Source organism: Engraulis encrasicolus, chromosome 22 (genome assembly GCF_034702125.1).
Source record: "Engraulis encrasicolus isolate BLACKSEA-1 chromosome 22, IST_EnEncr_1.0, whole genome shotgun sequence".
Classification (NCBI taxonomy): Eukaryota; Metazoa; Chordata; class Actinopteri; order Clupeiformes; family Engraulidae; genus Engraulis; species Engraulis encrasicolus.
In genome coordinates, this window is record NC_085878.1 from 36,261,870 (window position 1) to 36,288,892 (window position 27,023).

Sequence of the window (27,023 nt, forward strand, 5' to 3'; positions counted from 1 at the left end):
ACCCCATGAGTCTCATCTCCAGGGCACTTTGCCATCCATGGGGAATGCACAACCATATGCTGAGCTGCATCTCCAACACTGGCCTGTTTCCATCCAGCGTTCACGTGAGCCCTATCCCCACCCCGCCACTCTGTTAGGAAGCACACAGCCATGAGGCCCGGACACCTAATGCCAGCCAGCAAAAATATGCACGCCCTCCCATGAGCATGCATGCACGCACGGACGCACAGATGACTGGAGGCAAGGCCGGGTGCTGACAGCTTTGGCTGGGCCTGGGACAAAGACATAACACATACAATCTAATGAGGATCAAATTCTGGGCCCCCCCTCTCTCCCTGGGCCCGGGACAAGTGACCCCTTTGATCCCACCCTGTCAGCTTCCCTGACTGGAGGTGGTACTGCAACTGACGCACGCGATAAGGCACTAGGCAGCGCACTTTAAATAATGCTGGACATCACCGGTTGAAAGGATCTGGCCAAAAGCATCCAAGTGTCATACGATGCTCATTAATCTAGTTGACGTTTTTTCCTAAGCCCCTGCAAAAAATTCCAAGAATAATCATTGCATTGAGTTTGACCAGTAAGGCCAAAATAAATAGTCCAAGTTGCTTGCTGCCCTGTCAACCTGCTTTAACCAAATTATTATGATTTAATAAGCAGCTTCAAATCAAGGATAAGTGCAGATCATTCCTTTTCACAACAGCATGAAAACTTCTCTGGGAGCAATATGTCAAGACTTATGCTGCCTAATTAGTCTGACTTACAATGGCAGTCCATCGGTATCATGTATGAAACAGCACCCATCGGTGCATCGCCATCTAAACTCACATCTCCTAAAAAACTTTACACTCGTCTGCATGCTCACTGCTAACTCATGCCAACTGGTTTTCTAGTTTCACTTCAAACCACTGCTAGAAGTCTGCACAATGCGGGTATGAGCATACTCATTCTAACACACGCCCACAAGCACACACACTTGCCCACAAACACATGCACACACACGCCCCTTCGCCAATTTGCCTTCATGGCAAAACGCACTGTCTGTGGCATTTACTCAAGACATCTCGCCCACACCACACTGACTGACTGACTGACTGGGGAACAGAGAGAGTGTTTGTGTACCCATGCCCCTGGGCAGCTTTTCAGCATTCCCTCTCACTGTCCCTCCTCTGTGTCAACCACGAGTGGAGAGAGGAGGGAGCAGGGCAGACATTTTTAGGGAGCTGAGCTAGCTAAAGCAAGGTGGACGACATCTGGCTGTTTGTGCTGCTTTTTCTCATGTGCAGTTTTCTTTTTTCTGTCGTTAATGCCAGCGCAGGTGCAGAGATGAACAAAGAGGCCTCAGAGAAATCCAAATGGACCATGTCGAAGAAACCACTTTGATTGAACAGGGATAACCAAACTGTTGACGTGTGACGGCAAGCGATAAATTATTGCGTAAAACACACAGTTCACGGCAATGCATTGTAACAAAAGAGAAAAGTGTAGCTACATGTGATGAGAATGACTGTATTGTTTGTTACATTGCTTTTCACTCGGCACAGTGCAGTTCTGCAGAAAGACTCACTGTTTCTCTGTCCCATCACAAAAACTCAGTTAAGTCCAGGAAGGCCTTTAGAGAAACTGGACTTTTCAGTTTCAGCATACTTCAAAACAAATCTTTTAAACTAAGAGCAAAATGGCAACTGAGTGGGGGAAAACGTCAACAGCGGTGCTGAGCCAGACCATATAAACCTCCTGATCAGTTAATAGCACGGCAGTGGCCAATGAAAGGCAGCGGCCTGCCTAAGAAAACATGGAGAAAGCACCCGGAGCAAGGTTTGCTGTCTGAACCTCAACTGGGCTCAAAATACTTCAATAACAACAACAACAACTGCTGCAGCCAACAGTGAACCTTTACCCAGGATTACCTACAGGCTTATTCCTTATGTAATGCCAGCTCTGTACCTCAGCTCAGCGACTGGGCACTTCTTTTCATAATGCCCCCAAAACAGGATTACATTGTAGCTCAATTTTAACACAAAAAATAAATAAAAGTGGCTAATAGTTACAGGGCTTGTCTGCATATCTCCAAGTCCAACTGACCAGTATACACAATGTGGGATATCTATAAAGAAAATACACAATGTCCTGATCGATTGAAAGACTATGCAATTGTGCATTTTTTTCTTTTCATCAAGAATCTAATATAGCAAAGTAGTGGACCAGGAGAATCAGAGGAGGGAAAAAAGGTTCACAAGAGAAAAAAAACGTGCAGGAAATTGAGCATACACCAAGGGAGTGCACGAATTATTACAGTCCTCTTGCAATAAACATCTGAGTTCCAAAACCACGTTTTCACATTTCAGACACGGTAGATATTCCCTGGTGATCATGAGTCATGTTAAATCATGACTTGAAACAATCAATGCATGCCATGAAGACTATTCACAAACTTAAAGTGTTTATGAAACGAAAACAAACGGTCATTCCCATTAAAGCCTTGTTTTTTCTGATAGCATCGATGAGACTTTGAACCCAATCATCCTGGGGGAACTTGTGAAAATGGCAACTCAAAGTGTGAATTCTGTGAAATTTGGTGTGAATAATGAGCTAGGCTGTGACATCAAAGAGGAGAGTCCCTGGTTTGCTAGTATGGCGATCTGAGAAAACAACACACATTTGATGGACCCACATCTTATAAAGGAACCAAAATTCTGATACAAACATCAGCGTGTCGAAAAACCACACATCCAACCTCATGAGAAAAAAAAACAGCAGCACAAATCTATTTCAGAGGCACTGATACATCTGCAGAAAGTGACATGTCTGACAGACGAAGTGACGATTGTTGACCTAGCCTGACAGTTTGTTTTCTTTATGGTTACGGTTGCTAAGGGCGCTTTGCCATGACCCAAAGATGACATGGCGTGTGTATTTGTTGACAAATGGGGGGCATTTTGATTCAATTGCGCGATATAGTGTGATTGAAATGCATGTACATGCAAAAATATTATCAACTAGAGAAAAAAACGGAGGTAATAGGCTGTTGGAGCAGCCCCGAAATCCTAAAAAAGAAGAAGAGAGAAAAAAAGTAGGCCTACGCTATATGCATCTCCGTTTATTCGCTAAGCAGTATCCCAGTCTGTGAGTTGGCTGTCCTCGACCGAGAGCACCACGGAGGCTGAAGCGCGGATATCCCAAAACCAATTTATTGACCAGTTGAATGGCAATCAACAAAAAGTGCATATCCCGAGAGCATTTGCATCGGTTTGGCATGTAATGTGCATTACCCTTTCCTGAAATCAACATACAAAGCAGATGGACAAGGTAAAACGTAGCCTAAAGCAAAGCAGTGCACGAGCAGTTACAGGGGCAGTTTCAGTCTGCACGCCGGCGATGTCAATTGTTGGAACTGCTTGAGACAATAGCATTCTCTTCAGTCCAACCATGCCCACGATCTCCACATTTGTGGTGAAGCACGAGGGGTGGAAATGTGCCGAGCACAACAGTGACCATGAGCTTGCTTCAAAACCAAGCCGGTGTGGCAGCTTTTGTGATATGCACCGGAATTCTCATCCACATGTACATCTGCTTGTACGAGGCTATGGCAAGCGATGTGGGACAAATGTATGGCAGGAAGCGAATGTCCACATAAACAGAGATTACACAATCTTCGATATGGTCAGCAAATGTTTTGGGGCTGTCATTTATGTTATGCCTACACTTTGGAATTAGATCAGAGTCTTGTTGTTACACAGGCATATTTGATTTAGCCCAACTGTACCCTATACTTAACTTTACTCAGTCTATCCTACAAGCAGATAGCCTACAGGGCGGATGAGAATCCGGTGCATATCACAAAAGCTGCCACACTGGTGCCTGCGTACGAATTGGATCCACAGAGCCCTTGTTTTAGCCTTCTCCACAGTTGGCCACAGTTCCATCATTCTTCACAGAAGGGAACTTGTGCAAAGATATTCCTTCTGTCAAGTAGCCATTTTTGCAGCTGGCACCGTTCGGCCCTCCAGCAACACACTGCTTGAAACTGCGCTTTGGTTTGGTACTAGCCGCCATTGATCTGAACAAGGTGGAATGAGGTGAACTCCCCCCTTTTATGTCACGCATATCATTTGCATAAAATTTGCATGTCACCAAAAAAAACGAACATAACACTTTTTGGGAACGTTTTAACATGACTTTTAGGACAAAATATCACCCAGACAATATCCCATTTTATTCACAAGGCTTAGAACTGTAAGAATCTGTCCTGGAAATGGTCCAATTCCTTTACTTTGATTTCGTTTCATAAACACTTTAAATCTGCAGCTAATCTATATGTTACATAAATAATTCCCATAACATAACATCACAGTTCACTTCTTTTCCTGTGATATTACACAATAGTCAGTGTGGATTCCAGTCTGCTGCCCAGGTTGGTTTAAACCTCTGACAGCAGGGCACTTTGTTGACAGCTTCAATCACAAAAGGAATGTCTGAAAGAATGTCCCTCGAACCCAAAGTCATTGTGTGATAGCCCCCCCTCCACCATTCTGGGGATCTCTTACATGGGCAAAGATCCCGTTGAGAATATGGAAACATCCAAAAAATCATAATAATTGAATTAATAATTTAAAAAGTTTATAATAAGGTAAGCGTACCCATTAAGCCCATGCACCCTTCAAGCACACTTTCAACTTTGAGGTCAATTTAAAAAAGGGAAACTGTGGATTTTGCCGTTCATCACCCTATACAATGAAATGGTTTGGTTAATGAACAAATGTTTTTCTTTTTGCATACAAATCAATTTTGTTTTTATTATCGTTGAGTTATCCCCGTCAAAGTGAATACAGTCTCAGGACAACCGACAAGAAGACTCATCAAAACTTTGCTGTTTTGGGACATGTCAGAAATCATAAAATTGCAGCTAGTTTCAGTCACATATTTTGAAAATGCATTCTTATTATGTCAAATAAGAGGTAAATATAATGATTTTTATACACCATGCAGTGTTTTGCTCAATTATAGCATTTCACTTCAAATGGAAAGATGTGTTTTATGTGTGAGCAAAAACGGCTATTCTCTTGATACCACCACACACCCTGTTTTACACTACCGTAAGAATTAAGGTGGTTAGGTATGAATACTAAGCATATTCCAGTTTGATATTGAAAAAAAATAATCATTCAAATGTTTTGCGGAGCAGATTATTTCCATAAAATAGCTTTTTTGTATAGGAGGGCTTAATGGGTACTAAGTGGGCTTAAATGGTACATCCCAAAATGCATGCAAGCTGGCATGCATGCTAACCAAAGAAGGCTTTGGAGGAAGATAAAAAGGGCTGTACAATCTCAAGTTCTTGGTTAAAAAGGCTTAATGTAATGAACTAACCATGTTCAATGACAAAAAATACATTTTTCTGTTTTCGCTTAAGTATTTTATGACGTATAGCCTATCAAGTAAGAGTTGCTGTAATATTTAGTTAGGTTGTATGCGTTGTTATGTGAGCAAATCTTACATTTTGAAAGAATATTTGTGTCTGAAACCATTTATGCCCTATTAGCTACACTGTTTAAACTCACCTCACACAACTCACCAGGTATTTTGATAAGAGAAATAACAATATGAGCTTATCTGGAGCACAAGTGGGCTTAAAGGGTACCAATGGAACCCTTGGAAGTAAGTTGAACTTGATTATGTTTAAAGGTGCACTGTGTGAATTTTTTAGTAGTTTATTTCCAGAAGTCACCCTTTCCATTCACAATTGTTACCTTTTTCATGAATAGGCCTACTTACCACCACCATCATCAAATTCTAAGAGCTTATTATGACTGGAAAAATGCCACTTTTCATACATGAAAAGTGGGATCTTCTCCATGGTCCGCCATTTAGAATTTCCAGAAATAGCCATTTTTAGCTGCAGAATGTGCTATACCTTGGTCATATATTAGTAATTATTAGTTTATTATTTAGTAAATATTCATGAAAAGATTAAATTTGACAATAGTTAGCACAGTTTCCATGATCAGCATAGTTGCAATACCTACTCTGGCCACCCTGCGCCACCATCTTACACGGTGCAACTTTAAATTTGAACCATTTCTGGTAGGTCCCTGCAAGAGCAATCATGTTTGACAGTTTGCACGCCCCCTATGTAAACACAGACACTGAACACCTCTGCCACCCCTGGAGGGGGGGGGTTAAATGTCTTGTTTAGAACCTTGTGCATTACAAAACCAATACTAATTTTGAGTAGGCTATAAATGATCTAGAGTTTAGAACTAGAGTGTGTAACATTTCAAAACACGCTATCCATAACGCATTAAGTACATAGATTAACTTCAAATAACAGAAGGGTTCTTGGTCACAAATAGTCTGACACACTGATGTGATTATGCAGTTCAAGTAATTCCCCATTTTCACGTAGGCCTATAATGAAATCTGTAACTCAGAGGGCTGAGCTGTATTGGTCTGCAAAATCTCATTAGATTTTACGAACCACCTTGTCATTGTCTTACAGAAGTAGAGCAAGCACATATTGATGATGAATATCGCGAAAGGTGGCATAGCCTGCACGGTGGGCATCAGAACCACAACGTGGCAACCTGCTCCAGGCGAATGGCAACATTTGTAACTAAAGTTGCCAAGCACTTCACAAACTGCAATGTAGAATGTGAAAACATATCGCGTACAACAGCCCTCAAAAGAAGTACTACCTGAAAACCAACACACAATAAATCCAAAGCTACTCTTGTGTGTCCACACAAGCGTGAAGAACATGTAATGCGAAACTTTGAAACTCAACCTCCCCAACTCCAAATTAGCCATTACGCTGCCGAGATACCTCTGAGGAGCGCGAGACGCTTATCCTCAGAATTCTGAAGGGGTTTATGGTAAAACTGAAATCACAATAGCTTCTACGTTTATTCTGTGAATATGACAACTACTGAAATGATACAATCATTATTTTCCGCGAGTGTCCTTGTTATGACCATTTTTAGTTTCGAAGAGTTTATCCTACATTCTAAGGCCAGTCTAGCCTACGATAACTGCCTACAGAAGCCTCAAGCTTGCCCCGCCCCCTTGAGAAGTGCGAGTGTACAGGGACGCTGTACAAGCTGGCTGACTAGCCTACCTGAGCGAAAATCGTTTACGCTCTAGCCTATGAAAGAAAACGACATAGAAGGAACAACACGTTCACGTAGCGTTACATGATAAAGAAAACATGAGCGTGTCATTAACTGTGAAACACTAACCTTAGTTGGCAAGCTAGCTAACTGTACAGTAAAAAGAAAACAAACATTGGGCATACACATGCGCATGACACAGTGGGATATTTACGAACGAAAGCAAGAGGTATGCTGCTTTCGACTTAGAAGAGAACCCAAAAGAATCTGCGAACTAACTTTACCTTTGGAGTAGAGGGACTTTGGGGAATTAAGGTCGAGGTCCGCGCTCAGTAGAGATATGAAATCAGAGGGCATCGCAATCCCTCTGAGGAGGTGGATGGGAAACTCGTCAAGAACTCTTCAAATGTGCCACTGTGTTATTATGATATCATCAGGACATAAAGGCAAAATAAGAACTTGAAGATTTAGCTAAAGGAACGAGTGTGTCAGATTCGTATACATCCGTTTTCACACAACTGCCTCGTTAAAAAGTACGAGACTCCGTAAAATGACGAGCCTCCAAGCTCCAATGTGCTCTGTTTCCTGAGCTGCCCCTCCCACCAAACGCACGCGCGTCAGACAGAACAGTCAATGGACAGATAGGTCCATGAGGGTACAGTAGGCTACAGTAGGACTCACGGTCTGCCTCTGGTTTGCTCTGAAATGGTTCTGAGAAGGTTTTCTATTTAATTGTTATTATTTAGAGATATGTCACATGTTTTGAGGCATTTACACAGCCACGCAGAAGAAATGTTTAGGTCAAATCTCCTTGGATAAGGACTGTTATTCCACTGTAGGCGGACATTAACTGTTCTTCCACATATTCCATGGGTGCATTTCTCGAAGCCATAGTTGCTAACGACATTAGCTACTTTGTTGTTCGCAATGCACTTTCCCATTGGCAACTATCGAAGCTGCTACTGGCTAACAACTACGCTTTTGAGAATAACATTGACATAAAACATCTTGTAATATTATAATTAAGAAGCTTTTGTTTTCTGTCTTCAAGAAAAATTTAATGTTCAAACTAAAAATCAAAAAATGTTCAAAATGTGAAAATAGACTTGTATGGTTCTTCGTCTCAGGGCCTCAAATGTTACAGCCTCACCTGCAAACAAATCCACTGAAAAAAGTCACTTGAGATGCTGTTAGCCATCTAAAGGCCATGGGGGTGGGGCTGTGTGTGTGTGTGTGTGTGCGTGTGTGTCAGTTCACTTAGATATATAGTAGCCTATGCAGTAGGCTGATGTCAGATCTCATCATGACATTCACAAAGCCCAAGATGTTGTGAGATTATATTATTATAGCCTATTTAATTCTCAACATACAAGTGAATGTGAAAGAAGGGGAATACAATCAGGAGTATCCGTGCCAGATGAGTAGGCCTACAGGCCTATGCATTATTATGGCCGAATTATTCAATAAATATTTTGTGGGGTTTTTCCTTAAACTTTTTTCCTTACCTGTGTTCATTTGAGCATTGTGCAAACAGATATCCATACAGAAAATACACTGAATTGTTTTTGTTTGTTTGTTTGTTTGTTGTTAGCATAACATCAAACACATGTGCCCCCCCCCCCTCCTTGTTCTGCACATTGAATGCAATAGGCCTAGGCAATTATGGCTGAAAACCCTCTTCAGGGCTTCAAGGTCAACCCTCTCAAGCAGAGACAAGAGCACTAACTGCCGCATCACGTGTTCCCAAAAATAGAACCCCCACACATATCATCGTCTTCATTCACTCACCTTCATAATTACTTTACCAGAGTAAATGAACTGTATCTGTTTGGTCAGCTGTTCCATACTGCCAAAGAGCATGTGGGCCAGCCCTCTAAGGTGCTGTTTCCACGTAGCTGGATAGTTTTATATGTGGATATTTTTTTCTCCTGCTTGTATTGGTTTTGCATTGGTTTTGGCCTTCCGTTTCCACGTAGCAGATATTTAAAATCCAGGTATAAAAAGCAGGAGAAAAAAATATCCTGTTTAGGGGGCTGAAACGCATTTGTTACAATGGAGGATTTTTTTTATCCACATGTTGCGTTTACACCTAGCAGGAGAAAAAAATACCCGGCTAAAAAAAAATATCCTGCTACGTGGAAACAGCACCTAAGAAAGAACATTTAAAATACATCTTCAAAGAGGTTCTTGTTTATGGCTACAACCTTGGCGTTGAATGACTTTATTGGCAATCAGCTGATAACTAGCTCTCTGATCCCCTTTACTAGAAGCTATGTTGATGACATCGAAGTAAAGATAAGGCATAGGTGCTTCAGTGCTTCATGAGGTTGACTTCTGAAATTAACTTCATACAAGGTTGAGTGTCTGTTTATGTTTATTGTTAAACTATCACTGAGTAGTAATGACCATGTGTGCCATGTTCTATAGCTATTAACTTAATTTATTAAATAGTAACAATGTAAATTGTATAGTTATAATATACCCTTGGCAATTTGTGTATGCTGACTCTGAATGAAGCATTCCATTTTTTGTTACCCTGTTGGATATAAACATATTTGTGGTGGATATTTAGTAAATAGGTGATCTTTCTAGTGTGTTGGTTACAGGGACAAAAGAGAAGTGCCCCCGTTCCAAATAATGTTGAACCCACATTGGACCAAACGTTGCGACTGGGCGCACATGTGGGGTACGTACTGTGTAGGCACTGTGCTACTTGAAATATAAAAAGAAATCAGTAACGATGTAGCAAGTGGGGGAAAGTTTGTTATGGTTGGTCATCATGTCAGTAACCATTTTGGGTACATGTACTGTAAGTGTGTATGTCAAACTACATCCATCCCTCCTTTCCTGTGGCCTAAAACAAAATCGAACAAAAACATTTCAAAATAGTCCTTATAACACTGTTCAGTTTCAAATCTCAATATTCACGTGAGTAGTTCACTCATCTGAGATGAAGAACTATGTGCAGGTAATATCTCACACCTGGGCCAAATGAGTGGCACAGGTGAGCTCATGCCCCCTCTAGTGGTCGAAATGGAAAAATGGAAACATTGTGGACCAAAGCCACCGCAAGTTGGAGGATAGTTTTTCACCGAAAAGTAGATTGCACTTTAGAAGCTGTTGTAAATTATGACCCAAATGTTAATTATGATTATTAGCTGGGCTAATTGCCTGGGCACAACAGATAAACGCTATCTGCCTATATGCTATATTTAGGCCTATAGTACTGACTAATTAGTCCATACTTATATTTTTTATTACTGTATTATTATTTTTTTTACTGGTAGTTATTATTTGTTTGGCTCACAGCCATAGGTCAATAGGCCTATTCATCTTTTGTGCAGAAGAACAAGCAGAACGCCAGTCAAGGTCCATTGCAAAGAAAGGTTACATTTATTTGTTCATTGCAAGGAGGGAGCTTACTAAAACATTACAACAAAGCTTAAAGTAATGATGATTTGGGAATTGCTTTACACAAAAACACAATGAACCCTAAGAAATTAATCAAAATGTGTTAGATCCCACTGGAAAATGCAGGCCTATATATCAGCCTTGAAAGGTGAAAAAGTGGATCGCACTCGGGTTCTTCTTTTCTTCTTTTTTATTTTGTATTTACATAGCAGCAGAAGTGTAGACAAACGTTTCGGCTGTTGCCTTCGTCAGTGTCTCCCATACCAGGAGAGAGACACTGGCGAAGGCAACAGCCGAAACGTTTGTCTACACTTCTGCTGCTATAAAAAAGAAGAAAAGAAGAACCCAAGTGCGATCCACTTTTTCACCTTTCAAGTTATTCAACTGGAGACGCACCACACAGAAGAGCGCAGTGTATGAACTACTACTTCTATATATCAGCCTTTTCACATTTCATCAGTAAATAAGCTACAGCAGACGTGGGCAAACTCAGGCCCGGGGGCCACATGCGGCCCGCTCGGCCATTTCATGCGGCCCTCACAGCCTTTCCAAGAAAAAAATGCAGATTCATATGGTCACTCATTCTTAAATTGAATACCTAAAACAAGGGTCTTGGAAAACTAAGATTACTGAAGTCTACCTCTAAATACAATTAGCAGGAATGGCATAAATGACAATGGTGTAATTATGTTGGTGTACACCATTTCTTATTATTGGCACGGGCAAGTTGCCTACGACATCCAGCCCTTTGGTCAACTTTCTAAACCCAACGCGGCCCTTGGGCCAAAATAATTGCCCACCCCTGAGCTACAGCAAAGGATGAATGGGCTGCTTCCAATCATGCCATGGCCTCATCAGAGTTCTGGTTTCATGTTTTTTGTTGTGGCTGTTATCATGTATTTGATTCATGACCAGGTAAAATAATTTCCTCCTGATATGAAATAAGAATAATGAATTTGAAACTTAAAGGTGCACTGTGTAGAATGTGGCCAGAATGGGTAGGGCTGCAACAACGCTGCTCATTGAAACTTACTGTGCTGCCTATTACCAAATTTGATCTTTTCATTAATATTTTCTAAATAACAAACCAATATTTACTAATATAACTGAAGTACAGTAAGTTTTACAGCTAAAGATGGAAATTAAAAATGCCGGACCATGGAGAAGATCCCCATTTTGATGTATGAACATTTCCCCAGTCATAATGAATACAGTACTTAGAATTTGGGGCTGGTGGTAAGTATTCACGAGAAAGGTAACATTTATGAAAGGGCAGCATGAAATCTGGAAATAAACTACAAACAATTTTACATGGTGCACCTTTAAAAAATGTTGGTTTGTCACCCTTCCCCTCCAAGCCACTGGATGGCGACAATCGAAAAGCAGGCATGTTTTAGAATAGTGGTGTGTGACAGGAAACAGTCCAGACCTGCCGAGAACGTCAAGTGAATTGAACGTTAGCTAGCTCGGTTATTGAATACAAATTGTCAAAATGCCGGAGTTAGCAGTAGAGAGAGTAGTAGTCCACCCCCTTGTTCTGCTCAGTGTGGTTGATCATTTTAACAGGTTGGTAAAATTGTATTACTTCATCAATGGTTTATGTCCCTACACTTTGGTTTGGGATCCAGATCGTCTTCTGGGGCTTAGCAATGCTGGCTCATTGGCTAATGTGAATGAACATTACCAGGCAGGGGTAGCTGCTAGCCTATGATGTATTGTTTCTCAACAAATTTGCTACCTCTAATACGTTTTTTTGTATATATCGAATTCCACTTCTCTCGAAAGTAGTAGTGTTTGTATGTACGATCCTAAATTCAGCGTTTACCATGAAATCTCATAACACTGCAACTGTAACGGACTGAAACAGACAAACTTTGATAACTGTCTGCAAATCACATTAGACGTGGGCCCAATTTGGTAAAAGCGCTCGATCAATATAAATGTTCCCTAAAAAACAACTCGTTTGTGACTGTACAGTTAGCACGACCCAAATTAGTAACTAGTCACTAAACAATAGACAAGTCCCTGAGCAGTGGAAATGCTAACAACTTTTCGGTGTGATATTTTGGTCGCTAGAACAGCGTTATCTATTAGCCTACTGATGTGCCTACTGAGCAGGTCCGATAATATTGTCTATCATCGTGATTCATTTTCATTTTCAGCATTTACTGGCCGTCTTTGTCACAGTATTAGTATTATAGCTATTCCGACGAAGTACATCCCCTGTGTTTATAGCAACGATTTCTAACTGGCTTCGGCTAGCCTCAGGTTAGCAACATGACTAAGTCATTTAGCCGACGAGCTAATAGCCCATCCATTATCATGTGCAATAATACACTCTAAACAAATATGACAACTTCCCTTTCATTTATTTGAAGTCTGCTATAATGGCAAATGATTAAGTGCACCACATTTGAAAACGTGAAAGACGGACATACAAATGCATACCTTTTTAAATGTTCATCATGTTCATGGCAGATGTTTTGGTGTATTCCTGGGGAAACAGCATGAACTGTCGCTGTCTTGGGGCAGTGTTGTCGCCGTTTTAATTATCAGTAATTTGGATATAATCAATGCAACTGCAGTTTCTCTTCCCCATGTAAAAGTAGGTTTTCATAAATGTTTGCCTTATGGCCAGCAATGGGCATATCATATGAAAACATTACCATGGTTGACAACAGTGAATGATGAATGTTGACGTGTCTATCACCTTGTCCCCTTATTTTCAACTTCAGAATCGGAAAGGTTGGAAGTCAGAAACGTGTTGTGGGTGTTCTTCTCGGGTCATGGCAGAAGAAGATTCTTGACGTGTCCAACAGTTTTGCAGGTTGAAACTATTCCTCACCATATTCACCTCAGTTACAAACAGAAAATTGCGATTTAATACTTGTCCTAATCATTTTCAATGTTTTGACATCTAGTGCCTTTTGATGAGGATGACAAAGATGACTCTGTGTGGTTCCTGGATCATGATTACTTGGAAAATATGTATGGAATGTTCAAGAAAGTTAATGGTAGGTGTTGTCAACTATGCAGATACAATGAATTTGTTTATTCTATGTTTTGAGAAAAAAAAAAATAATATTTATATTTACTTGCTGTTCAGCCAGGGAAAGGATAGTTGGATGGTATCACACCGGTCCAAAACTGCACAAGAACGACATTGCCATCAATGAACTCATGAAGCAGTACTGCTCCAACTCTGTAAGTGTTTTTAGACAAGCCGTATCAAATTCGATTCCATCAACAAAGTGTATACCAACATTGAAGAACATAGATTGCTAGGCATATCTTTCTCATAATGTGTTTGTTTCTACATATGTCATATTTTAAAAACATTCGAATGATTGAATCTTGAGTTAAATAAGGTTTTGTTTTGGTTGCAAGGTGCTGGTTATCATTGATGTGAAGCCTAAAGACTTGGGTCTACCCACTGAGGCCTACATCTCTGTGGAAGAAGTTCATGATGTAAGTTTGTCCTCAAGAATCTTTAGTTCCAGATAATCATTAATGTTAGATGTAGTACAGAGTAATATATAGTACTGTATTACTATTACAACTACACATTCATTTGTCTGCAGATTTCTAACTTCCTGTTCTACCACGGAACAGTATTTCTTTTTTTTTTTAGATTGGTGGTTGTTGTTGTTTAAAGCTTCTAAATCCATGAAAGGAAATGCATTCATGCATCATTGGAATAAAGACCTAACATACTGTGGCTGTGTTTTATTTATTTATTTTTTTAAATGAAGGATGGAACTCCCACCTCAAAGACGTTTGAGCATGTGACTAGTGAAATTGGAGCAGAAGAGGCAGAGGAAGTTGGCGTGGAGCACTTGCTCAGGTAAAGAGCAACTGATATGCATTGATTACGATGATATTGATGGCACCTAGCCGTCAAGTTACACCCACTTAACTTGATTGTTTTTTAAAACTTTTTTTTGTAGAGATATCAAGGACACAACAGTTGGCACACTGTCACAGCGCATCACCAACCAAGTGCACGGCCTGAAGGGCCTGAACTCCAAACTGTTGGACATCAAGAGCTACCTGGAGAAGGTGGCCTCGGGCAAGCTGCCCATCAACCACCAGATCATCTACCAGCTGCAGGACGTCTTCAACCTGCTGCCAGACGTGAACCTGCAGGAGTTCATCAAGGCCTTCTATCTGAAGACCAACGACCAGATGTTGGTGGTCTACCTGGCCTCTCTCATCCGCTCTGTGGTCGCCCTCCACAACCTCATCAACAACAAAATAGCCAACCGTGACGCGGAGAAGAAGGAGGGCCAGGAGAAGGATGACGCCAAGAAGGAGAAGAAGGAAGACAAGGAAAAGGAGAAGGAGAAGGACAAGGACAAAGAGAAGGGAGATGCCTCAGCCAAGAAAGAGGAGAAAAAGGAAAAGAAATGAACTTGATGCTTAACAGAGCATGGACTCAAACACTCTCGACAAAAGTTGAGAATTTTTTTTGTTTGTTTTTTTCTTTGGTACCCTATCCCTGTTTGTATGTACAGGAGTGGCTGGGCGTTGTATTTATCTTTTCGATAAAGAGGACTCCATAACCTCTGTTTGGATTAAACGAGTCAAGGGAATCCCATTGGTTTGTCCAGAAATTCTGTCACCCCTCCACCCGGTGACTTCCTGTCCCCCCCCACCCCATCCCACCCCCTTTCTTTTGTAAGAAAAAGCACTGATGCTTGTATCTGACCATCATTAATGAGAACCACAGCAAAATTAACTCAGACAACCTTGGTGCGGACCTATCTTAAACAGTTCTTGACATGAAAATTTAATAATAAAAACAACTCCGTACAGGATGTAAAGGATGTCGGGTTTATTTGTACGGCTGAAGCATTCTATGCCCTTTTTAGGAAATCTGTGTTAGCAGGTACAGTATGTGAGACCTTTTTTAGTAAATAAAGGAAATATTTCATGCCAAGTGATATACCATGCCTGAAGCTTATCAGTGTTCAAGCGTAGAAAGCTGGGACTTAAAGTTTGAGGACGTAATCTTCCCTACTGCTCTGTTGAAGTGGGCTTCAAACTTTTGGCAGGATATTCTCTAATTCTAAATACTCAACACAACCATATCTGCAAAATATAGAAGAACAGAGTTTCAGTACTAACTCATGAAACCGTAATGTAGCTATTTTTTTGGTTGGAAAGAGAATGGTGTATTAATGAAATATTGTTTATGAAATCTTGCATTTGTCTAAATTTTGCTTTATGGGTTATGGATGTTTTTAGAAGTGGTCGTCATGGTGGTGCAACCACAGTTAATGTCACCATTGTGTTAAGTTTGTTCATCGATTGATTCTACAATATGTTTCATTGACATGGAATATATTTCTTAAATGAATGCATGTCATAGTGGCATTAGCTGTGGGTGCGCCACCTGACTACTTAAAAAAATGTCAATGACCCTTACACGGGTTGATGGTGAAATGCACAGAACCAGTATGAACTGAACATACTCTTTGCTTTGAACGTCTGCAGGTAATCAAAATCTCTCCTCTTCACCCTGAATGTATTGCATTTATGTATTACAATACTATGAAATACTCCACACATTTTTGTCCTGAAGGAATTTATTATACGTCACAATCACATATATTTCACTGAAGCACTAACTAGTTTAGTTAGATGATTCATAAGTGATTTCACAAACGTTTGGCAGAAACAACAAACTGTTTACAATGTCCAAAACCTCCATGAAGGAAAGCAACACATTGACATCCATGTATGAAGATGCACTATGACTATACCATGTCACAACTACCCCAAGTATTAGGTGTGCTGTCTTTCAAGAGGGTTAAGTTAGCACACTTGGAGCAAAAAGCTGAAGATATTTCCTGCTCTCACATGCTTTTACATGCAGTAATCGTACTATTATAGTTATAACATAGATTTGGCAGCTGTACTTTTGAAGTAACAATTGCAGTTTCACGATATGACGGATGGTCCAGGATTGCTTGTGTCTTTTGCACCGCAGTCTTCACCTTTCTTCTTGATCTTAATCCCGAACAGACTGCAGATCTTCATCAGCATCATATCCACTATCTCCTCCTCTTCAGAGGGCTAGAAAACGTGTAGTCACCAAAGGTGGTTAAAATCACAAGCCGCTGTGCATTTGTTAACAGAGATAGGAGATTGTAATGTTATAAGAGTCAATCCATTTTTGATCACCTTGTGATGACGTTGCTCTTCACTAAATGCCACCAGGATGACAGATATGAAGAGGTTTAACACCACAAAGGTCATGAAGATGATGCAGGATCCGATTAGGAACGCACCAAGAACAGGGTTATAATCCAACACCTGGAATTTAATTGGAAAAAAAAAACAACAGATGAAAAAATATACGGTATATTGTGCCGTGTATATTATGATGTGAATATTTAGTCTGGCCAATACCCTGCCCGGTTTGCATACAAAGATTCAAAACTGATCTCCTGCGTTGTGATTGGTCCGCCAGTTTCAGGGCCTGGGGCATTGTCCGAGGCTAGACCCACTCACAGGATAAACATAATTTTGTCCGCTGACGGGTGGGGTTAGTTTACTAGGCTGTGTACTGTATATCAGCCTTTTTGAATAACATATTAACCAAGAGCTTACCTCATCATAGTTGAAGATACCAAGCTGTAAGCTGACCATAGTCCGTGCCGCATGAAGGACAGTGTGATATGAGTACAGCTTCCAGCCATACATTAGATTGCACTGCAATAAGATACACATTTGTTTGGTATAATAGTTCTTAAAATACAAAATCCCAATTAAATAACTAAGTCTGTAAATCACACTTATCTATCTACAGCTGACTACTGCACTAATTAGAGAGAGGTATTTGTATGGTGGCTGTGGTGGGGTAACCTACAGCGATGGAGTAGGCCAGGATCATGATGGTCATAACCAGCAGGAAGCCCGAGATGTCGGCCCAGGCCCTCTGGAGGGTGGCGGTGATTAGGTGCAGTTTGGGATTGAGCCGCAGCAGATGCCACAGCTTTATGGTGGACAGGAGAACCAGGAAGGCAATCAGGTAGCCCAGTGCTGCATCTGCTGTCGCCGTCTCATGGAAACTGGTGAATCTGATGGGAGAGATGAGAGCAAAGAAGGTTGCCTTAATTTGTCCTCATGACTACATGTATGTGTCTTAAGTAGGCTATCCTTGAGCAACGGACCTGATCCCCTAACTGCTTTTGATCCGTTGGGCAGCAGGGTTTGTTCATGTTGCAGGGCAACTTTCTGGTGTTTGAATGTGAGGCATTTACTATGAGTACTTAGAGTGAAAAAAATGTAGATATGAAGCCATTTTCTAAGTAGTATTTTAAATAAAAGGGGTTGTAAAAAATAATATTTCATACCTAATATAAATGTGTTAATTCCCTAGAAATTGTACCAAAACCAGGTTTCCTGTGCAAGGACAATGGTTACTCACTGGCCCTTGTTGTTTTGATAAAATTCCAGGTCCCTGTTGCCGAGTAACGTCCTCTTGATGAAGACGGACAGGGCACTCCAGCTGAGGATGATGATGGCCAGCTCCAGAAGGTTCCATTTGGTCTTGATGTACTTCCACTTCTGCTGCTTCATCAGTTTGCCCTGTTAGGAAGGTCAATGCCAAGGTCAGGGTAATGGGGATGGGGACATTCATAAGGCCAACAGTGCACATCTCCCAAAACGTATAGACAGACATACTGTAGAATAGTGTCATAGCAGCATAAAAACTAACAAATATGAAACATTTGGTATAATTTTTAATCGTTATTTTTTCATAAACAAAAATAATGACTGTGATACTTACCTGAACATACATGTAGTAGAAGATTAATAGAAAGTAGATGACCTCAGAGGCCATGACGAAAATGTGAAGGCCGCCCGTCGACTGATAGAGACGAACAGTCTGTATCTCGTTGCGATACTGGAATGCACCTGTGCAGTCATAATGTTATTTAGGTATTAGACACGGGGAAAAAACATATGCTCATCAGCATGGTATCCCAGAGAGCATTCGTAAAATGCTTAGCAACACTGTACTGTATGCTCAGTAAACACTAATAGAAGAATCCTATGGTTTAAAAAAAAAAAAACATGAATGAATGTTAGTGGTAAACCACTCTTAGTGGTAATAACTCTTCTACATGAATTAGTAAGTGAGTGGTCTGGGTGAGGCACTACACCATCTTGCAACACCCCTCTTATCATGTTAATATAAATATCTCTACTGAGGAAGAGGTCCACCTTACCCACAGCTGTTGTCTCCAGCATGAGTGTGACGATGCAGAAAAGGTTCACGTTTGCATTGTAAACAGTAAACTCCACAAAGATGGCACGCGTGTACACATCCAGCCATCTGTTATCAAATAGGTACTGAAGCACACTGGAGAGGAGAGACAAATCGTCAAATCAAGCACCATTATCTCTTTTTTTTTTTCTCGTTTTTCTTACTCTGTGGTCTCAAACTGTACTGTAGTAGCATATAGTATCCCAGAAAGTAGAAACTTTAGACACATATTTTGTTCAGTTTTGTCCATGTAGTCAAACAGCTGCTCTTAATTTGTCATTATAAAACTTGTGTTTAATGCAAGGACACGGAATACTGTCTGAATACAAAGATTAGACTGTGAACATGCATGGACTTCTTTTCATAATTTGACTCTAGCTATGATCCCCATTTGACATTTTTATCACCTTGTGGCATTCGGCTGGTCGGGCCCCAGGTTCACCACAAAGCCCCCTCCTCTGTACACGGCCACGCCGCCCCAGATGGGATGTGCTCTGAGTTTGGACTGGCTGAGGTACCGCCAGGGGGCAGTGTCTGTATGTATCTGCGAGTCATTCATCATGTCCTTGGAGCGGTTCCAGCCCGGTCCGTAGGAGCCCATGTCCTCTATCTCCCAGGAGTAGGGCGCGTGGCAGTCGGCGCCGGAGCGCCGCATGGAGCGGGCGATGCGGCAGGAGTCCTTCTGCACCCTCACCTGGCGAAGGCGAGCACTGCCAATCATTTTGGAGTTTCCATCGGTGATGAAACCTGCACGGTACAACCATAAGGTGGTGCCAACACATAATATGTTAAAAAAAACACACACACAGAGACTGATCTGTATGACAACTAAAAAGTTTTGAGATTAGGTTCATATTCCCATTTGACTATTTCTCAAATTCAATTCATAAAAGGGACCCTATCATGCTGTTCCAGATATCTCTATCATGTGTCACACATGGTTTACATGTTGTTTGTTTAAAATCAAGCGAGATGCTGCTTCTTACCGGGGTACTGTCCAAAGATGTTGCCGAGGAGTGAGTTGTTGACCCATGTGAACACCTCCTGGTGGCTCATGGACTCTGTGATGCCACTACTGAAGCTCCGCTGCACGTGCTGGGTCAGATAGTAGGCATTGGGATCTCGCTGCCCATAGGCAACCAGAAGCAGCATCCACATGAACCCCATGTAGACTGGGGCAAGTGGAAAAGACAAGTTAGTGTGTTGTTGTTTCCTCCTTTATAACATGATTTTCATGCTAATCTTCAATTTAATATTAACCTACAATCCAATTGTACATATTCTGAATGTGTATGTTCCTGTGCAAGTGCACTTAATAGCCCCCAATACTGGCATGGTGTTAGATTGACACTTGTTTTGCAGACTGCACGTGTTAAATTGCATTTCAATCAACACAACGAACATATGACACCATGAACCCATAGGTTTCACATTTTGTCATTTTCATCGATTAGCAGGAAATGTTTACTCACTGAGGATCTCTCTGATGAGAGCAAAGACTTTCTGCTCCTTGATCATGTTCTGCTTCATCTTCTCGATGTCTGAGGGGGGTGGAGGCTGGTAGAAGCTGCAAGTGCTGTCCCGTCTTGCAGTCCGCACAGCATCCGGATCACCTTACCGCATATAGTAGATACAGTACGTACCTGTTTATTTCATGTAATGCCTTACAAACATGTTAGTTTTATGTTTTTTTTCCCATGGCTGCTTTTTGTATTTCAGATCCACCCCACCCACACTTTGTTCAGGTAAGTTTAAAAGTTTAAAAGTTAAAAGTTAATGTTTAATCGCCTCAGCTGAAATATTGCTACTCAAATCCTGGTAGATATGATTTTATAATTGTTGATAAACTGGCAATATATAGAAATCCTGTTATTAACAGTCACCTGCATTTGGTAGGGATCCATCAATAGGCACATCATCATATTCCTCCTGGTCAACTTTTTTCAGGACCAGCGCAAAGAATATCGCAAAACCAATCACCTACATGAGGTTGAAAGCAACACAGATAAGTCGTCAAATCATATTAACAATATGCTTTATTATACACTTGTTTAAAGGAAGTTAGTATGAAGTTATCTTACTTTCAAGGGCTGGGTGATGAAGAGGCTTTCAAAGAAGGAGACGACCATGGAGATGAGCCAGCTGACGGAGCGCTCTTTACCGTACTTCAGGCCGTACAGCATGGTGAAGAACGCAGACACCCCGCTCGTCGCCAGCACCAGAAGCCAGCCGACGAACACAAACCACCAGGGCAGTCCTCCCTGGCAGCACTTCCTGGACCCTGCTGCTGCTGCCTCGTCTGAGCCGTCCTCCGGGCTGTGAGGCCGATGGTCAGCACTGGAGGAGGTGGAGGACAGCTGGGGCTCCAGAAGACCCTTCATGCCCCTCACCTGCCATGGCATGGCGAGGAAAGCTTAGTCGTATATTAAACTGAGAACCCACTTGAAAATGAGATCGTTTAGCTCAAGGGGTTATCCTCTTATAGCACACTTTATGCGCAGATGCAATTCAATGTGCTTCCCACAAACAAAAGCATAAGAACACGGCAAATGGAAATAAGAATGTAGGCATGAACATGAAAATGGGGGAAAGGACAAAAGAAATGAATAGAGAAGAAGTGATGACATAGTTATCAGCCTATCACAGACCTGTTGCACGGCCTGGTTGTAGCTCTCGGGGTTGGAGAAGCGGGAGGGTCCCAGCAGGCCCAGCTCCTTCTCCACGTGCTGTAGCTGCCGATACAGGTACTGGCTATAGAGGCTGTTCCTCTGGCCGTCACTGACCGCCTTCTTCGTAGTGTCCGAGGAACCATTGTCTGTCGAGAGGAAATCGTTCTTTCTTAAATTATTTATTTTTAAAGATTTTTTTTGGTCTTTTACAACTTTATTTGACAGGACAGTTTGAGAGGTGGACAGGAAGTGAGTGGGGAGAGAGATGGGGAGGGGTCGGCAAATGACTTGGACCGGGAATCGAACCCGGGTTGGCCGCATTGGCTGACGAGTGCCCTACCGGTTGGCCATGGCAGGGCCCGTTCTTTCTTAATTTCAAGGACTTATATAGCCAAATGTTTTGGATCACAACTTCAGAATTCAGGTGTTCCACCCTGCTCAACAATGTCCATTAATATTATAATATAACATAATATACCAAAAAAGAGCATAATGTAATTGAGCGTAATATAAGGACCTTCCAAAGACACAGTGAACTTGGAGTCGTCTGAGTAAAACTTGTCCCCTGCACGGTTCTGCTGTCGGATGATGTCCTCCACGAGCGACAAAAGAGTGTTTATGTCTGGGCTCTTGCCAGACGTCACATCGATCCGGGGCAGAGGGTTCTTCATCACCTTGGATAGGGACTGAGCTATTCTTTTGATGTCCTAGGGAGAACCAGGCACTAGATATTAGTAACATGTTTGTACCCAAAGAAGAGCCAAGTTCAATATATCACAAAATTTTGTAATAGAAATGTGTACAAATAAAAAAAAATCTATTTTAGACCATTTCAGCATACAATTGAAGAACTCATTCCACCTTCATTAGGTAGCTGTGGTTACACTGTGCATGCAACGCTATTGGACTGTCTATTGGACACCAGATGGAAATTAGCCTTTGGGCTACAATCTGGCACATTTACATATATGTATATGCATTTTTGTATGTATATGTTCATACATGACATTAATGTGCAATGTCCTGAAAAATAAAAGTAAAGTAAGTATGTAAGTTAACCTTTAACTTTGTACCTTGATAACAGCATCTGGTGTTAGCTCCCTGTGCAGGCTTTCAGGTGAGGGTGGCTGGCTTGGGGACACGCGCCCACTCTTGGCCTGTTTGCGAGGGTCTGTTTTTTTGGTCTTGGTCTTGTCCTTTTTGGCCTTCTTGGACCTCTTCTCTCGAGGCCGTGTGTTTCTGAAGATGCTGACGATCAGGAGGTTTATGGGAAACATGATGATGGAGCTCTGCACACCGATCATCACCTGCTGCCAAGTGAACTCAATGTGACCTGTCAGATGAGACGAGAAGACAAAAAGACAACCTTGAAAAGGCATCTACTAGCAGAGGTGAATGCTAAAGTGTCTCATTCACATACATTTGTCTACAGTATTATGTACAGTATAATGACAGCTACGTTATAGTTTTATTCGTTAGCAATGACATCTTGAGGCCCTGATACTGGTGCAGGAGTGGATGGAGTGTCTCCAACTTAGCCACAGTTTGTGATCGCAACTAAACCTGAAAAATCATTTTTTTCTGTTGCTCACCAAAATTTTGTCTCTGTTTTTGCTATGGTCTTTCCTGAAACAGCTTTACAAGAACATTACAGACTTTAAGAGTACAACAAAATCATGTAGAAATCTAGTGAAAGTAGAAGTACCGTTACAGATGTAATTACAACAGTAGTAGTATGATATTATGTAGTTGCAACTACAGCTCCAGGCCACTTTATTAGAATAGCATGAAAAAGTTGATTTATTTCCATAATTCCATCAATAATGTTAAACTGTCATGGATTATAGATTCATGGCCCAGTTGTTTAACTATTCCAATCATTCAATTTTTTCTTTTTACATATTTTGGCCTTCCAGCTCAAAAAACCCATGAATTGGGGAATTCGCATCATTAGAATATTGTAATAAAATCACAATTTTCTTCAATTTTGTAAAAATAAACAATTTAATGATTGGAATAGTTAAACAACTGGGCCATGAATCTACAATCCATGACAGTTTAACATTATTGATGGAATTATGGAAATAAATCAACTTTTTCATGCTATTCTAATAAAGTGGCCTGGAGCTGTATGTGACATTCTGTTAGTGTTGTAATTACATTTGTAATAGATCTTCTACTTCGACTTCAAACAACTTTGTATAAAGGTGTTATGAAAACTCATTAATAAACAACGAGACAATGACAATCAGATCAGATTCTTTCGCGAAAGGAGAGACATTGAGAAGCCTGGAAAACAGCAAAGCAAAAGTCCTAACTACAGGTTATAATTTTATTACAAAAGGACGCATAATAAGAGAATTGGATCTTTACCCAAGTCCATGGTCTGTTCAGCAGGGTCCGTGGGGACGCCGTAGAACATGATGCTAGTGAGCATGGTGCAGAGCAGTAGGGAGAAGCAACAGGAGACGCGCTGCACGCAGGTGAAGTTGCTGTTCGGGGGACGGCTGACTACCGAGAACCAGATGTGCCCATCGCGGAAATCTTTCAACGTCTTGCTGTAGAACAGATTGCTGAGATAGGAAAGACAAGGCCATTAGCATTTTTTTAAAGTAAATATATTTTTCTCTATTTTAATCTGCCCCCTTTTACCTATTTACGTATTTATGAATACTATATTAGTAGAGCAGTGATTCTCAAAGTGTGGTCCGGGGACCACTAGTGGTCCGCGACAGAGCTCAGGTGGTCCTCAAAGGGATTTCTACTTTTCCAAGACAAGCTAGCAGAAGGCTATATTTGTAACATTATTACAAAGCCAACATGTCATATTTTCACCACAATAAGACTTGTAAATGTGACTTAAAAAGTAAATGATCTGCATAAAAATTAACAGTGTCGAAATAGTACCCATCAACTGTCAATTCTGTTGACAGGTGGTCCCTGAACATTTTTGGGGGGACAAAGTGGTCCTTGGTCTGAAAAAGTTTGAGAATCACTGTAGTAGAGTATCATTTATTAATCCCGAGGCGAAATTTTACGTTTATACTGATGTTTGGTTTCAAAATTATAATTGACAGTCACCAGTAGCTATCATAAGAACTGCAGCAAAACCCAAACACAAATATTAATGTATCATACAATATTTAAGTTATTTTTTTACCTAAATGCCTTCAGCTCCATCTCTGTGGCTACAGGGAAGACTTTATCCAGGACGCACTCTCCCACATCTACAGCGAGCCAGGAGCTACAGAGGAAGTGCCACTTCTGCCCCGTCTCCATGTCCTGCACCATCACCTTGTTAATGTACCTGTTGTACCCAGAACAGTCAAAGCAGTCATATACTGTAAATATCACTATGAAACATCAATGTGACAGACACTGAGTTTGTCTCAGTTCTTTGTTATATTCTAGGCTTGAGATCGACAGTACACGGCTGGCCGCGTGAACATATTTCTTTTCAATTTGGAGGGTCATCAATCATTGCGTAGCCTCATAAAGCACAATACACCGCTGGTGGAAGTTGGAACTGTGGACTAGTCTTTGAAAAGACTTTACGACTACTACTACCACATATTGCAACATTACACAGAGCCTTTAGTAATGCATTACAACTTGGTCATTGCCATTCTGGTAACAGCAAAGTTATAACAGGGCCCACGTCTTAATAGATTAACACATAAAACATTTTACTGATAAGAAAATAAAGGATGGGTTCTTGAAAAGTCGCAAAAAGCTATCTTTAGCTAGTTACCAGCCAGGGTCGTCTCCTGAGTTGTCATGCCAAAAGCGGATGCCCCTGAGCTCCCCGAGGGAGAAGGGCGTGGTGAGGAGGAACATGTCCACCGCCCCCCTCTCGAACACGGCCTTGCCTGGGTCAGTCAGGTGGTGCGGCTCACTCTCTCCCTCAGTGCCCTGCAAGGTCACAGCCACCTGCAACACAGAGAGACAGACAGGGCTTTGACACAGGACATCCATATCAGATGTATACATGGTACATGTTGCGGTATCAATTTAGCACCTCAGTAATGATGCAGAGTTAATTTAACACATAGCCCCTTACCAGACACCGTTCTGCCACTGGGACGTTGTAATAGTCACTGAAAAAACATAACTGCCATAGCACTACACCACACATTATGACAGTACAGGGCTTAGTAATACATGGTGACATGGTCATTGCCCTTCTGGCAACAGCTGATTTATAACAGGGGTAGTGTCTTAAGGGGATAAACAATAGAAAAGGGTACGACCAACTGGAAGAATGTTACATTTGACTCTGAGTGTCTGCACCATAAAGGGCAAAACAAGAGAAACAAAGATGGCACTCTAAGTGAGGTGTGCAGACCTGAGATGATGTGGAGGCCCCTCGGCGGTGTCCAGTGCTGATGTTCAACAGGTACTTATACTCTGCCAGGGGGTCATTGTCCTCCAACACAGTCACCTTCACCTGAAAAGACAGAATGTCCATTTCCTAACTGTAATGCTAATTCTGTACTGCCCTACAAAGGCAAAGTGCAGTAACTACATATTTTGTAAAAATTGAGTTTAGACTGAAAATGGTCTTTATTACACCTCCTTTATCTTGTCACATTATGGTCCAAATATTTCCCTTTTTAAAGATATGGCTGTGGCTGTGTATTTTTTTTTTTAAATAACAGGTACCTTGGCGACGTCCTTAATGTCTTTCCGGCGTGCCCATATGACCACGATGAAGTAGAGCAGGATGATGGATATAATGAAAGACACCACCACCGGGTTGTCGGAAAAGGTGGCAAAAAGCTGAGCCGTCTGGGTGACGTCCACCACATTGGGCATGACGAAGAAGGAGCTCCCGAAGAATGTCAGGTGGTTACATAAGCACTGAGTGACCAGGGGTGTAGTCAGAGGGCCAACCTGTGAAGGCAGAAATGACTAGTAACTACTAGTAACTACTAATCCCTACTACTAGAACCATCCTCATCTACTAACTGCAAGTAAATAAGTATGGTTCTCTATAACACTCTTTAAGTGCTAATACACTGATGCTTGACATCTGAACCATGCATTACTCATAACGTATAGCTCCGCAAAGTTAGTACTTCTCTTGGAAGTAGTTACTGGACGCTTCAACATTATAAAGCATATTATAATGCACTAACTATAAAATCATTTTTAATATTTGGAGGGGGCATTATAGCCTTTAATTAAATAGGACAGTAGGCAGACAACAGGAAATGAGTGATGAACTCAGGTGTCCAGTCAAGAAAACCATTTTGTGGAGGTAAAAAATACACAGCATCACATTAGTGTAGAAATGTCATTACAGTGAACATACCCTGCAGCCGTAGTCGTTCCAGTTCGACTTGGCCTCATCCCAATACACGCACTCGGCAGCGATGGATGTGACTGCTACTGTGGCATTGGTAGAGTTGACTCCAGCCTCCACAACCGGCCTCACCAGCAGGTAGTATACGCCCACATCTATGGCCATAGTCTTGGGGCCTAACACCCATGTGTACCTCTCCTCTGTCCAGAGTTGGGGGAAATATGAAAGCAGACGTTCCTCAATCATTCAATGAT

At 41.4% G+C, this 27,023-nt stretch overlaps 3 protein-coding genes across 4 annotated transcripts in view; 1 reads left to right on the forward strand and 2 right to left on the reverse strand.

Moving 5' to 3' along the window:
• The window catches only part of nfat5b (nuclear factor of activated T cells 5b), a 51,088-nt gene extending 43,414 nt beyond the window's left edge, over positions 1–7,674 (reverse strand). For both annotated transcript variants that reach the window (XM_063188684.1, XM_063188683.1), the window contains exon 1: positions 7,391–7,674. In XM_063188684.1, the coding sequence (XP_063044754.1) occupies positions 7,391–7,463 (73 nt within the window). In that variant the 5' untranslated portion in view covers positions 7,464–7,674. The remainder of the gene's footprint in view (positions 1–7,390) is intronic.
• A 4,246-nt stretch (positions 7,675–11,920) lies between these two features.
• psmd7 (proteasome 26S subunit, non-ATPase 7) lies at positions 11,921–15,114 on the forward strand. Its single transcript, XM_063188819.1, has 7 exons — positions 11,921–12,083; positions 13,253–13,344; positions 13,439–13,531; positions 13,624–13,721; positions 13,905–13,985; positions 14,270–14,361; positions 14,465–15,114. Exons 1-7 carry the CDS (start codon positions 12,010–12,012, stop codon positions 14,925–14,927), a joined length of 993 nt encoding a protein of 330 aa, XP_063044889.1. The 5' UTR covers positions 11,921–12,009; the 3' UTR covers positions 14,928–15,114.
• Positions 15,115–15,563: 449 nt separating this feature from the next.
• The window catches only part of LOC134438660 (polycystin-1-like protein 2), a 29,133-nt gene continuing 17,673 nt past the window's right edge, over positions 15,564–27,023 (reverse strand). The window contains exons 22-42 of the mRNA XM_063188273.1: positions 26,779–26,969; positions 26,127–26,357; positions 25,810–25,911; positions 25,216–25,394; positions 24,625–24,771; positions 23,838–24,037; positions 22,538–22,797; positions 21,982–22,171; positions 21,444–21,610; positions 20,877–21,185; positions 20,679–20,775; positions 20,268–20,408; positions 19,782–19,967; positions 19,203–19,542; positions 18,758–18,891; positions 18,316–18,443; positions 17,953–18,113; positions 17,392–17,602; positions 17,133–17,234; positions 16,704–16,835; positions 15,564–16,595 (exon numbers count right to left, since the gene is read on the reverse strand). Coding sequence (XP_063044343.1) covers positions 16,461–16,595; positions 16,704–16,835; positions 17,133–17,234; positions 17,392–17,602; positions 17,953–18,113; positions 18,316–18,443; positions 18,758–18,891; positions 19,203–19,542; positions 19,782–19,967; positions 20,268–20,408; positions 20,679–20,775; positions 20,877–21,185; positions 21,444–21,610; positions 21,982–22,171; positions 22,538–22,797; positions 23,838–24,037; positions 24,625–24,771; positions 25,216–25,394; positions 25,810–25,911; positions 26,127–26,357; positions 26,779–26,969 — 3,743 coding nt within the window. The 3' untranslated portion in view covers positions 15,564–16,460. The remainder of the gene's footprint in view (positions 16,596–16,703; positions 16,836–17,132; positions 17,235–17,391; positions 17,603–17,952; positions 18,114–18,315; positions 18,444–18,757; positions 18,892–19,202; positions 19,543–19,781; positions 19,968–20,267; positions 20,409–20,678; positions 20,776–20,876; positions 21,186–21,443; positions 21,611–21,981; positions 22,172–22,537; positions 22,798–23,837; positions 24,038–24,624; positions 24,772–25,215; positions 25,395–25,809; positions 25,912–26,126; positions 26,358–26,778; positions 26,970–27,023) is intronic.

Coding starts and splice junctions, on each gene's coding strand:
- psmd7 (XM_063188819.1), top strand. CDS start 12,010: ATGCCGGAGTTAGCAGTAGAGAGAGTAGTAGTCCACCCCCTTGTTCTG. Junction 13,532..13,623: donor AATGTTCAAGAAAGTTAATG/GTAGGTGTTGTC, acceptor CTTGCTGTTCAG/CCAGGGAAAGGATAGTTGGA. Junction 13,722..13,904: donor AGCAGTACTGCTCCAACTCT/GTAAGTGTTTTT, acceptor TTTGGTTGCAAG/GTGCTGGTTATCATTGATGT.